The 13,240-nt window shown below is 18.1% G+C and overlaps 2 protein-coding genes across 2 annotated transcripts; one reads left to right on the forward strand and one right to left on the reverse strand.

The window, feature by feature from the left end:
- Positions 1 to 687: 687 nt before the first annotated feature.
- Positions 688 to 6,473, forward strand: PGSY75_1140500 (putative myosin F; the record flags this gene model as incomplete). Its single annotated transcript, XM_018786522.1, has 5 exons — positions 688 to 5,106; positions 5,206 to 5,629; positions 5,765 to 6,054; positions 6,187 to 6,258; positions 6,384 to 6,473. 5 exons carry the CDS (start codon positions 688 to 690, stop codon positions 6,471 to 6,473), a joined length of 5,295 nt encoding a protein of 1,764 aa, XP_018641317.1.
- Positions 6,474 to 6,967: 494 nt separating this feature from the next.
- Positions 6,968 to 12,265, reverse strand: PGSY75_1140600 (hypothetical protein; the record flags this gene model as incomplete). Its single annotated transcript, XM_018786523.1, has 1 exon — positions 6,968 to 12,265. The coding sequence occupies one exon, from the start codon at positions 12,263 to 12,265 to the stop codon at positions 6,968 to 6,970; it is 5,298 nt and encodes a 1,765-aa protein (XP_018641318.1).
- Between the last annotated feature and the right edge of the window lie 975 nt (positions 12,266 to 13,240).

Here is a 13,240-nt window from a genome sequence, read left to right on the forward strand (position 1 = left end):
AATTTTATTTTAAATTTACGTTAGCAATATATTTTCTTATAAAAAAAGGACAATTTGTATTAATATACAACATGTACAATATATTTAATAAAAAATTAAAAGCAAATTTCAATAAATTTCAAAATATTTTTTTTTATTTTTTTATTTTTTGGGGGTTTCATACATATATATAGATAGATAGATACAGATACAGAAATTTTTTTTTTTTTTTTTTTTTTTTTTCAATTTATTAATATTTATATAAATATTTATAAGAACATTTAAAATATAGGACACTGTCATATTAGACTTTTAATTTTTTTTTTTTTTTTTTCTTTTTCTTTTTCTTTTTTTTTTGGTATTTTTTTATTTTTTTTTTTTTTTTTTTTTTTTTTTTTTTTTTTTGGATTAAAAAGAATATATATGTAATATATAGATTATGCGAATTTTTATTAATAATAATTTTTATAAAAAAAAAAAATAATAAATACAAATTAATAAAATATAATTAAAGATATACATATTTATATTTTTTTTTTATTATTAAAATATTTATAGACATATTGAATATATATATATATATATATATATATATATATGTTTTAGAATATATATCTCTTTTTATTGTGAATTATTTTAATTTTAATATAATATTATATATATAATATATATATTACGTATAGCTTGATATAGCAGGGACCCTTAAATATGTATAAACAAAAGTCCTTAGAATCAAGAGATATAAATTACATATATGAGAATTCTTTCGTTTGGGTACATATAAATTCTATTAAAAAGAAGAACTCTTTATTATATCGAGAGATTTATGAATATTATAAATATCGAAATAGTTCTTTTTGTTTTTTTAAAGGGAGCGTGAAAAGATTTGTTTCTAAAAATGAAGTAGAAATATATATATTTATAGATGATAATTATAATATATGCAAAGATAACTTTAATTATAATATAATAGAAAATGTAAAATATTTATTGCCTATAGATACAAATTTTGGTTGTAGTGATAATACACAGTTGATATATTTGAATTCACCAAATTTGTTAGAAAATATTTATCAAAGATATAATAAAGCATATATAAATAAAGAGAACCGAAATTGTATTTATACATATATAGGTTATATCTTATTATCTGTAAATCCATATGAAAATTTTGATATATATGATGAAAGTTATATGAAAAAAATAAAAGAAAGAAATGATTTATTTGCAATTCCTCATCCATTTTCAATAGCCAATGATGCTTATAATTGTTTAATTGAAGATAAGATAAGTCAATCTATAATTATAAGTGGAGAAAGTGGAGCTGGGAAAACAGAATCATCAAAACAGGTTCTAAAGTATTTAACTTATTTGAGTTATTTTCAAAAAGGTTATAAGAAAAGGAAAAAGAAAATTATACCAAATGAATGTGCTAATACAGAATGTGATAATATGAAATATGTAGATAATAATATGAAATATATGGATGACACTTTTTTGTGTAATGATAAAAGAACTGGATACACCACAAGTGATAATAATAGTCCTCAAGAAGAAAATGATACTATCAAAAAAGGAAAAAAAATTTATCATTATGATAAACATAGTTATAGTGATAATAATGATAATATAAAAAATAATGTAGATAAAAAAAAAAAAAATAATAATAAAAACAAAAATAATATAAATAATAATAATAATGATAATAATTCAAAAAAAAATATTCCAAATATAAATTTAAATTCAGATGATTATACAAATATTATAAATACTTATTCGTCTTCCACATATGAAGAAAAAATACAAAATAGTAATCCACTATTAGAATGTTTCGGAAATGCAAAAACTATAAAAAATGATAATAGTAGTAGATTTGGTAAACTAATGAAATTAAATTATAACGAAAAAGGTATATTATGTTCTGCTTCCATTGAAACCTATTTACTAGCCAAATCGAGAGTTGTTGATGTTCCAAAAGGAGAAGGAAATTATCATATTTTTTATTCCTTATGTCAGAATGAGAAATTATCAAAAGAATTTGATTTATTACCATGGTATGAATATAACTATCTAATTGAAGCAGATAAAAAAATAAAAAACAAACACTCATATAATAATACTTATGATAATATATATTATAAAAATGATAATGAAAATACTAATAATATTATTGATCATAAAAAAGATAGAGTAAAAAGAAATTATGAAACGGATGATAATTATAATTTAAAAAAGCATAATGATAGATCATCTGAAAATAACAAAAAAAATAAAAAAAAAAATGATATTATAGATGATGGTAATAATATGAACACTAAATATAAAAAGAACAAATATAAGGATGATGATATAAATATGTTTCAAAAAAATAATAAGAAGGAGGAAACAGAGAAACCAAGTGATTCTATAGAGTGGAAAAATTTATACAGCTTAGATTTTATCATAAAATGTTTTAATAGTATAGGTGTTCTTCCAAATGAACAAGAAGAAATTTATAAAACTTTAATATGTATACTTCTTCTAGGTAATATAAATTTTGTTGAAAGTGATAATGATCAAGAACCTATAAAAATTCAAAATATTGACATCTGTAAAAAATTAAGCCAACTCTTATATATTAAAAATGATAATTTAAATATTAATAAAATTATCGAAATATTGACAATAAAAAAGGTTAGAGAAACACAAAAAAGTTACACATACCAACAAGCGATTTATAATCGAGATGTTATATCAAAAATTTTATATCAACTCTTATTTGAATATATAATTTTGTGTGTAAATGATTCATTGAATGCTAGTGATCATAATATCTATTCAGAATCATCTGAGAGGGATAACAATTTTGACAATCAAAATGTGCTCAAAGAAGATAAATCATTTATAGATATGGATGAAAAAAAGAAGAAAAAGAGAAAGACATTTAGGAGGAAAACAAAAAATTTACATAAACAAAATGAATATGATAGTGATGATATGGATGAAAATATAATAATCAATAAAAAACTAAATTTTATAGGAATCTTAGATATATATGGATTTGAAAATTTTAGTAATGAAGGTATGAATGGATTTGAACAATTATGTATAAATTATGCTAATGAAATATTACATGCTTTTTTTTTAAAACAAATAATACATAATGAACAAAAGATACATTATGAAGAAAATTTAAGAATAGAAAAGATTTCTTATAATGACAACAGTAATGTTATTAGTCTTATAGGAGATACAAAAGATATAAGTATATATACCATATTGGAAGATTTATCTTTATTATTTGTATCTAATAAATCTAATGAAGATGATAACAAAGATATATTCTATGAGAAGCTTAATAAAAATATAATAAATTCAGCAAAGTATAAAAATATTATTAGGAATTATAAGGTTGAAAATAAATCTTTTATTATATCTCATTATGCAGGTGATGTCTTATATGATTCTGCAGATTTTTTCAATAAGAATGTTGACATATTGACTAGTGATATAGAAATGTTTTTATCAGGTTGTAATTATTTTATAAGTGAAAATTTGTTGAAAAAGAAAAGATTCAGGAATTGGAAATATGAAGCTATTAAGGGGGAAAAATTAATGCCTTCAAAAGGGAATTATGAAAAAATAACATGTGATGTGGCAAAACAATGTGATGATGGGGAGAAACAATGTGATGATGTGGAAAAACAATGTGATGATGGGGAGAAACAATGTGATGATGTGGAAAAACAATATGATGATGTGGAAAAACAATATGATGATGTGGAAAAACAATATGATGGTGGAGCCAAAAAATATGATGATGAGGCGAAACAATATGATGATGTGGCAAAACAATATAATGATGGAGTCAAACAAAATAATGATGGGGACAATCATTATAATGATAAGAGCAAAAAAAATAACAAAAGAAAACTATCCGTGAAAGAGATGATATCTCATCATGAACAGGAGTCAAAAAATACGATATCCTGTTATAATAATAGTAGTAATAATAATTTATATAAGAATAAGGTGAAAACAATATTTTCGTCTTTTAAAAAACAGTTGGAAGTTTTATCAAATAAATTAAGTAAGACTTCATCAAAATTTATAAGATGTATAAAACCAAATCAAGAAAAGCAAGCAAAATTATTTAATAAGAATTTAGTATTAAGTCAACTAGTTATGAGTGGTATGGTTGATATTTTAAATTTAATGAAGAATGGTTATCCTTGCAGAGTTTTATATGATGACATATGGATACGATATAGTGGAATATTACAAGAAGATATGAAAAAATATTTAACTCCTAAAATGTTTTGTAAAATTGTTTTAATGTTTTTAGAAATAAATTCAAATGAATATACCTTTGGAAAGACAAAAATATTTTTTCGTTTTGGTGTATTATCTATTATTAATGAAATATTAAATAAAAATGAAAAGAAGAAAAATACCTTCATTCAATGTGTTTATAAATATTGGCTACATATAAGAAAAAGAAGATTATTAAATTTTGTTCTATTTGGATGTAGATTTAAAATTTTATTTAAAAAGAGAAGAGCAAAACTTTTAATGGAAAATGGATTGGACTTATATAATGAATATTTATTTAAAAAAAAATTAGAATGTATAGAAAAAATACTGTTCTTTTATTTTAATGTATATAAACAAAGAATTTATTTCTTAAAATTAAAAAGTAGTACATTAATTATACAAAAAAATTATAGAACTTATATCTTAAGAAAAAAATTTTTATATATGAAAAAACAAATCTTATTTATACAAGATTATTATTTATTTCAAAAATATTTTAAACAAAGAGTTAAAGCAGCTAATACTATAAGAAAAAATTGGATTATGTATATAACTAAATATGATTATAAATATTTATTAAAGTGTATTATTAAAATACAAAGAGCATTTAAAAAATATATGAAAAAAAAATATATACTTTATTGTTTAAAAATAGCACATGTGAAAGACACAAAAAAGAAGAATATATATCACCATGCTTTTACAAAAAATGAAATAGAAGAAAAAAAAAAAATTTATCCATTAAATATATTAAAAAAGAATTCTTTTAATGTTACAGATCGAATAGGTTCTTTTATATATGTGCAGACAAGAAAACATCGCCACACCATTACAGTAATGAAAAAAAAAAAAAAAAAAAAAAAGCAAACATGTATATATGGATATATATATATATATATATATTTTTATTTATATTTATTTATTCATTTTAAGATGGGAGATAAGTTTTGTCAACCATCCATGAATATACAAAATAGGAAGAAAAGAAAAACATGGGATGCAGGGAACAATTATTTAATATCCCAATATAGTACATCAAGTACATACAGTTATTATAATGAGAATGAAAATATTAAGAGGCAATATCAAAATAATAATAGTAATGTAAATACCTTTAATGAACATATAAATGGGAGGAAAAGAAAAAATAGCAATATTGAAGATAAACCTATTATTAGTGTAGGAAATATTGTAAAAAATGAAAGAAACAAAATAAAAAATATACAGAAAAGTACGAAAAATATTAATAAAAATAAAGCAAAGAATAAATTTCGATTCAGTAATTTGAGTATATGTAGTGGTACTATTAATACGGATAGGAAAAATATAAACTACAAAAATGACATGCTAAGCCTTAGTAAATCACTTAAAAAAAAAAAATAAAAAATAAATAAATAAATAAATATATATATATATATATATATAATATTTTATATATAATATGTTGATGTACATATGAATATTTTTTTGAATATATAAAAATATTTTTTAGATAAGAATAAGATGAAAAGGAAAACTTATAACCATGCAAATAACAGAAATGAATTTGTTTCAAGTTATAAAAGAGAGAAAAACAAAGTTTCCAATCATATAAAGAATACAATATATGATAGATACATTCAAAAATATAAACAAAATCATATGTGTCCACAAAAAGAGAAGAAAAAAAAATCCATATATATTAGAGGAAATTATAGTAATATCAGTAATATATATAGTGTATATAAACCTACAAAGGAAGAGGTGTTGGAAGAGCAGTATGATTTTGACTTGACGGATGTGGTAATATGATTTAACATATAAATAAATAAATATATATATATATATATATATATATATATATATATGTATTCTGTGGATTGGTTAATATTATTATTTTTATTTATTTATTTATTTATGTTTTCATTTTGTTAGCTTATAATTCCAGAAGATTTTCATGTTACTCAAACTAACATACCTGAACCGGATATTAATCTTATGAACAATGTAAAATAATATGACGAGTTATATAATGAATTCATATAAACTCTCACATATATATATATATATATATATTTATATATATTTATTTATTTATTCATTTATGTTTATATTTATTTTTCATTTTTCAGGAAAATGATATTTTATTAAACCACTTTTTAGATACTAATCTTGATTCAAAAATACCATTAATTGAATTAAAAATGTTCAAATGTTGCTAAATAGATAAATTGAAAAAAATCGATACAGGCGTACAAAATAATATAAAAATGTAATTATATTTTATTTTGTTTTTTTTTTTTTTTTAATACTTATATGTTTTTTTATTAATTTATTATATTATATTTATATTTTATTTTATTTTTTTTTTTTTTTTTTTTGGGGTTTAATATAAATTTTTAATTAATGTTCTTATTTGAAATGATTGTCTATAATTATTTTGAACTAACCTTATTTCATTGATTTATTATATTTTTTTAAAAGTTATAAAATAAAAAAAATAAAATAAAAAATAACACAAATGTGTATCAAAGTTTTATATATTATATTACGCATATTTAATATGTAAAATTACTTTTAACAAATAAAAAAAAAAAAAAAAATTGAGAATATATTCTTGGATATTTATTTATTTAATTATTTATGTCTTCATTTATTTATTTATTAATATAATTCACTTTTTTGTCTCATTATATTCGAATGAATATTTTAATAATTAAAAAAAAAAGTATTGATTTTGAGGATTGATATTTTTTATCCTTGTTCCTTTTTTATTATTTATACTTTCCATATTATTTGATGAGTTCGATAATATGTTATCTTCATATTCTTTATATATATAATTATCACTGTGATGTATGTGGTTGTATTTTTTATAATATTCTAGTATATTATTATAATTATTGTTGAATTTATTATTTGTTATATTATGTGTATGTATATTTTTATTCTTTGAAATTAGAGAACATTTTTCTTGATTAAAAATGTTGTTTTTATATTTGTTTGAAAAGTCAGATAATTTATATTTAACACAACTATTTGATGATAAGTCTATATTTTTTTGAGATGAGAGATTCATAAAATGATTATTCAGATAATTATTATTATGACAGATATTATTATTATTATTATTATTATTATTATTATTATTATTATGTTTAGTTTTGATTAAAGAAGTATTAGAATATTTATATGGTAATATATTTTTTTCATTATTATATATAATTTTTTTTTCGTGCTCTATCTTTTGATTTTTACATATATTATTATGTTGTAATAATCTATTTGTATTTATTAATTGAGTACCACATTTTTTATTTTTAATATAACTTAATTTATTTTGTTCTTCATTATATTTAGGATGATTGGAATTTTGATTATTTATTTTAAATTTAATTTTTGTATTATATCCTTTTTTATCTTTATTAATTATAGATATAAAATTCTTTTTACTAATTTTTTTATAATTTTTAATGTGTAAATTTTTTAATTTTTTAGTTTGTAACAATTTGATATTTTTATTTCGAGTATTAGTTTTTAATTTTAATTCTCTTTGTTGTTTTATGTATTTTGTTTTATTTTTATTCTCTTGTATGCTTTTATATTTCTTTTCAAGTTCTTTAATTTTTTTAATATTATCTTGAATTATTTTGTTATCTTTACTGCAAAGAGATTTTTCATTGTTGCTTTTATTTTCTTTATATTCTGCACTTTCATAATGACGATGATGATCATTATTGTAAGTATTAACATTATTGTAAGTATTAACATTATTGTAAGTATTAACATTATTGTAAGTATTATTATTACTATTAATATTATTATTACTATTAATATTATTATCATTATTATTAATATTATCATTATTATTAATATTATCATTATATTTATCCTTATTCATTTCATTATTATTATGACATTTATTGGTATCCTCTATCTTATTATCATCGCATATATTATGATTGACATCATTCCCTTTATCATTTATATATATTTTTTTTTTATCTTTTAATTCATATGATTTTATTTGATTTTGTAAGGCATCAATTTTTTTCTTGACTATATATTTTTTATTCCTTTGTGTCATAAAAATAGAATTTATTTTGTGATCGCTTTTTTTATAATCATCATTTATTTCCTTCTGACACATTTGGATATGTTTTTTCTTATTGTTAGTTGTCAGATTTTTTAAGTTGTTCATCTCATTTTGGATATTATATTTAGTGGGATTACTATTGATTGAGAATGTTTTCCTTATATTTTTTAAAGTGTCTAATGCATTTTTATAATTTATTATAACCTTATTATTATTATTATTTAATTTAGAAAAAATATATGTATTATTATTTGTTGTAGTATTAGATAAAAGAGATGAATTTTTTTTACCTATAAATATATTTTTAATATTTTTTAGTTTACATATATATTTTGTTTTGTTGTTTTTTTGAGTATCTTTTATATTGTTATAATTTTCTTTTAATAATATATTAGAATAATTATTAAGATTATTATATGATAATTTTTTTTTATCTTTATTATTTAATTGTTGCATATTAAGAAAATTCCAATTTGTTTCCTGATTAATTTTTAATTTATTCATTTGATTATTTTTATTTATATGTAAATTATTTAAAATTATGTCTCTACATTTAGCAATCATATCATTTCTTGGTGCAAGCTCTTTAATACAGCTTAATATCTTATATTTAATTTTATTACTTAGAAATATATTATATATATATAGATATTGCTGAAATGTTTGTATATGTAAACTATTACATATATTTCTTATACTCATATTACACAAAACATTACATTTTATTAAGGATGAAAATAATAATAATTCATATGGACATGCAGAATTTATGAAGAAATTTATTTTGTTGTTATTATATTCCTTTTGATACTTAGCAAAATTTGTAATTTCTATTAAATAAACTTCTAATATTTTTTTAAAAATTAATAATTTGTTAAGACGTATTTTTAAATGCTCTATAAGTTTAGAATGTATATGAGAAAAGAGGCATATTTGATTATCATATGAAGAAGATGTGTTAACATAAAATTTATCATTACGATAATTATTAATAAGATTATTATTACAATTATTATTATTATCTTTGATTTTATTTATATTATTATATTTTTTTTTTATATTATTAATATTATTATCTTTGATTTTATTTATATTTATGTTTTTTATCTTTTTGTAATAATATTCTATATTTACAACACTCTTTATAATATATTTATAGAAGCTTCTTACAAATACAAGATAACTTTTTATAATTTCTTCATTACATTTTATATTTGAAGAGATATTATAACTTTGATCATTTATATGTTTACAAATATCACTATATATATTTGTAATTATTAAAAAAATATTCATGAAAGTTTTTTTATTTTTTTCTAAATCTTTATTTTTATTATTATTTATCATATTAAGTAATTTATATTCGATCTGATAAATTATATTTTCAATTTGTTTTAATTTTTTATCTATATGATTTATAAGTTTCTTTATTTGTAATATGATATTTTTTATATCTTTTAAAAATATTTGTATTTTATTTTTTATTTTTATAAGAGAAAATAGACAAAAGAACTTATCTAATGTAAAACATGAATCAATAAACTCATTCATATTTTCTTTATTCTTTATAATATCTAAACATTTTTTTTCATATTTCTTTATAATATGATTCTTCTTAATCATAACAGTGTTTACATTATTCTTTTTATTTAAAGATTTTTTAAATAATTTACAATATTGTTTTAATATATTCTCTTCTATATAAAACTCACCAATTTTTATATTATTCTTTGCATAAAAGTATACTAAGTGTACTTTATTTTTTTTCTTTTTTATTTTTATAACATCAACAATTTTTTTTTTTTTTAAAAAGAATTTTATTGGATTAACTTTATTATGATCCTTACTAGTATATATATTATTATTATTATTATATTTAATATTTGTATATTCCATATTTTGATTAATATCAAAATTTGTTACTTTATTTCTTTTATATTCCTTTTGATTGCCCTTATTTGAATATGTATCATCTTGATTTTGTTCAACAAATAAATTATTATCTATATTATCTTGTGTGTTTATACTTATCATCTTATGACTTTTATTCATATCTTCCATATTTATATATTCTAAATTTTTATGTGCAAATTTTTTTATATGTTGTGTATGTGTTGTGTTTGTATGTTGTAAAATATGGTCAATTTTTTTTTTTCCTTTTTTTTTATGATTATTATTATAAAATTTATTAATATATGTAATAAATTTATCATTAATTTGGGTGTAATTTTTATATGGTTTGATAGGTGCATTTTTATTTATTTTATATGTATTTGTATAAACCGTTTTATTGTAATTCTTTATTTTATTTATTATATTTATCGTTTTTTTTTTTTTTAATTTAACCTTTCTATTAATAATATATACATGTTGTCTAGGATTATTTTTATCTCTTTTTAATTTTATGGTGACGTTTCTACATGTTTTATGTGTGATAAAATTATCATTTATATTATCATTTATATTATCATTTATATTATCATTTTTTATATGGTCTATAATTTTGTTATTTTTAATTTGTTTGGACGAATTGCTCATTTCTTGCACATCCTTATCAACATCGTTGTTATCAATTCTATTATCTTCTTTTAATGTATTTATATTGTTTATATTATTTAATATGATATTACAACTGTTTAATATTGATTTTATATATTGAAAATCCAAATCATAATTATCTATGGATAAATTTTCAAGCATATAATTTTCTAAACAATTCGTATTATCATCAATCTGTTTGTCAGAAATTATATTATCATGTGATATATTTAAATTAACACCATTTTGTTTTTCATCTGCATTGTTATTTTGATTTGTATATTTATCATGTATTTTATTATTATTATTATTTTTTATTTTATTATTGTTGTATATATTTTTTTTTTTTTTTTCTTTTTTCTTGTTCCTTTCTTTCATAAATTGGAAAAGCGAAAATAAATTACAATTTCGTTGTTTTTTTGATAATTTAATTTTTTTTTTATTTTTATATATTTTTATATATTTGTAGATTTTTTTAAGAATTTTTCTTTTCCTATAATATTGGGAATACGACAAAAGTCTAGGTAAAATGAAAAGATAATTATTGTCACTCTTCTTATGATACTTCTCATTATTCTGTTCATGATTTGTTTTATTTTTCTTCATTTCTTTTCTTTTTTTTTCCACTATAGTATTAAAATGATCCATTTTCTTTTCATAAATATTAAAATAATCATTATTATTTTGATGATTTATGAGATTATTCTCTTCTTTTATATTTTCATTACAAATATCACCTGTCACCTTGTCATTCTTTTCATCCTTTTCATTTATTTTATTAAGTGTATCATTTGAATGATAAAAAAAATGTAATGACTTTTTATATTGATTTTTATTCACGTTGTCATACATTTTTTCCCCCCTTTTCTTCATCCTTAATAGGAGAGAATAACATTTTTGTTTTTTTGTAAAATACTTTTTATACAATAAAGTTATAAATAATTTGGATATAGAAATCCCTTGATTATTATCTTGATAAATATTTTCATTGTTCTTTTTTAAATTATTGATAGATTCGTTATTTATTATATTTATATCTTCTTTTATTATTCCTTCTATATTTTCTTGTTTTTTCTTTTCTATATTTGAATTTTCAAATATATAATAATTTGGTGAATATTCAATTAACCATTTTTGTGTTGCATTGTCTTCTTGCTCCTCTTCAAAATAATCTACATTTTCTATAATATCAAACGTTTCACCTGGATCACTGTGTAATATTTTGGATATATTTTTAGGATTATAATTATTAATAGATCTATCCTTACTTTCTATGTAATTATTTTTTAATTTAAAAGAATGATTGTCATCAATGACACAACTTTTTTTTTTGATCTCTTCATTTTTATAATTACTGTATATTTTTTGGAGGATAGACATTTAAAAGAAAAAAAAATATATTAAATATATATATATATATATATATATATATATATTTATTTATACATATAACATTTCTATTTTTTTGTTTTTTTTTTTTTGTTGTAAAAATAAAGAATTTCCTTATTTACAAATTAGCATGTGTCAGTTTTACAAATGCCTAAATTGGAACAAATAAAAATATAAAAATATACATATATATATAAACAAATATATTACAACATTTTTGTAAATAACAATCCACTCAAACATATAAGAAATGGAAATATATAATAATATAAATATATATTAAATGTATTAAATATATATGAAGAATACAAATATAAAAAAATGAAATATATTTATTATATAAGACAAACATATATTTTACTGCACAAAATTGCTAAAAATATACATATATATATATTTTTTATTTTACTACAACTTTTAATATAATCATATCGATTTATTAAAATTAGACAAATAAAATGTAAGGGATAAGAAAAGATGAATGTACAAAAAAATGCTTTAATTTTTTGCAACATATAAAAATTGAAAAAATACAACCAAGAGGGAATATATATATATATATATATATATATATATATATATTAGACAAATATTATATTATTTTAAAAAAAACAATATTCTTTTCAATGTTATCAATTGAAAAATGACACTTTGTTTTTTTTGTTTTTTTTTTATTAAATTTTAAAAATTAAATATGATGATACCAAATATTTGATGGATAAAGCATACTATAAATTATAATAGTATTAATATATAGAATATTATTTATAAATTTAATTGTATACATAATTTATATATATATATATATATATAAAGATCTATTTATTCTTCACAAGTATTTTAGTAAAATATTTTCCAGTTTGATAAAAATTAAAAAATATGCACATTTACGTAACATCATAAAAATATATACATATATATATATATATATATATATATATATATATATATATATTATATAATGTA

The sequence above is a fragment of the Plasmodium gaboni genome, chromosome 11, assembly GCF_001602025.1.
Source record: "Plasmodium gaboni strain SY75 chromosome 11, whole genome shotgun sequence".
NCBI lineage: Eukaryota > Apicomplexa > Aconoidasida > Haemosporida > Plasmodiidae > Plasmodium > Plasmodium gaboni.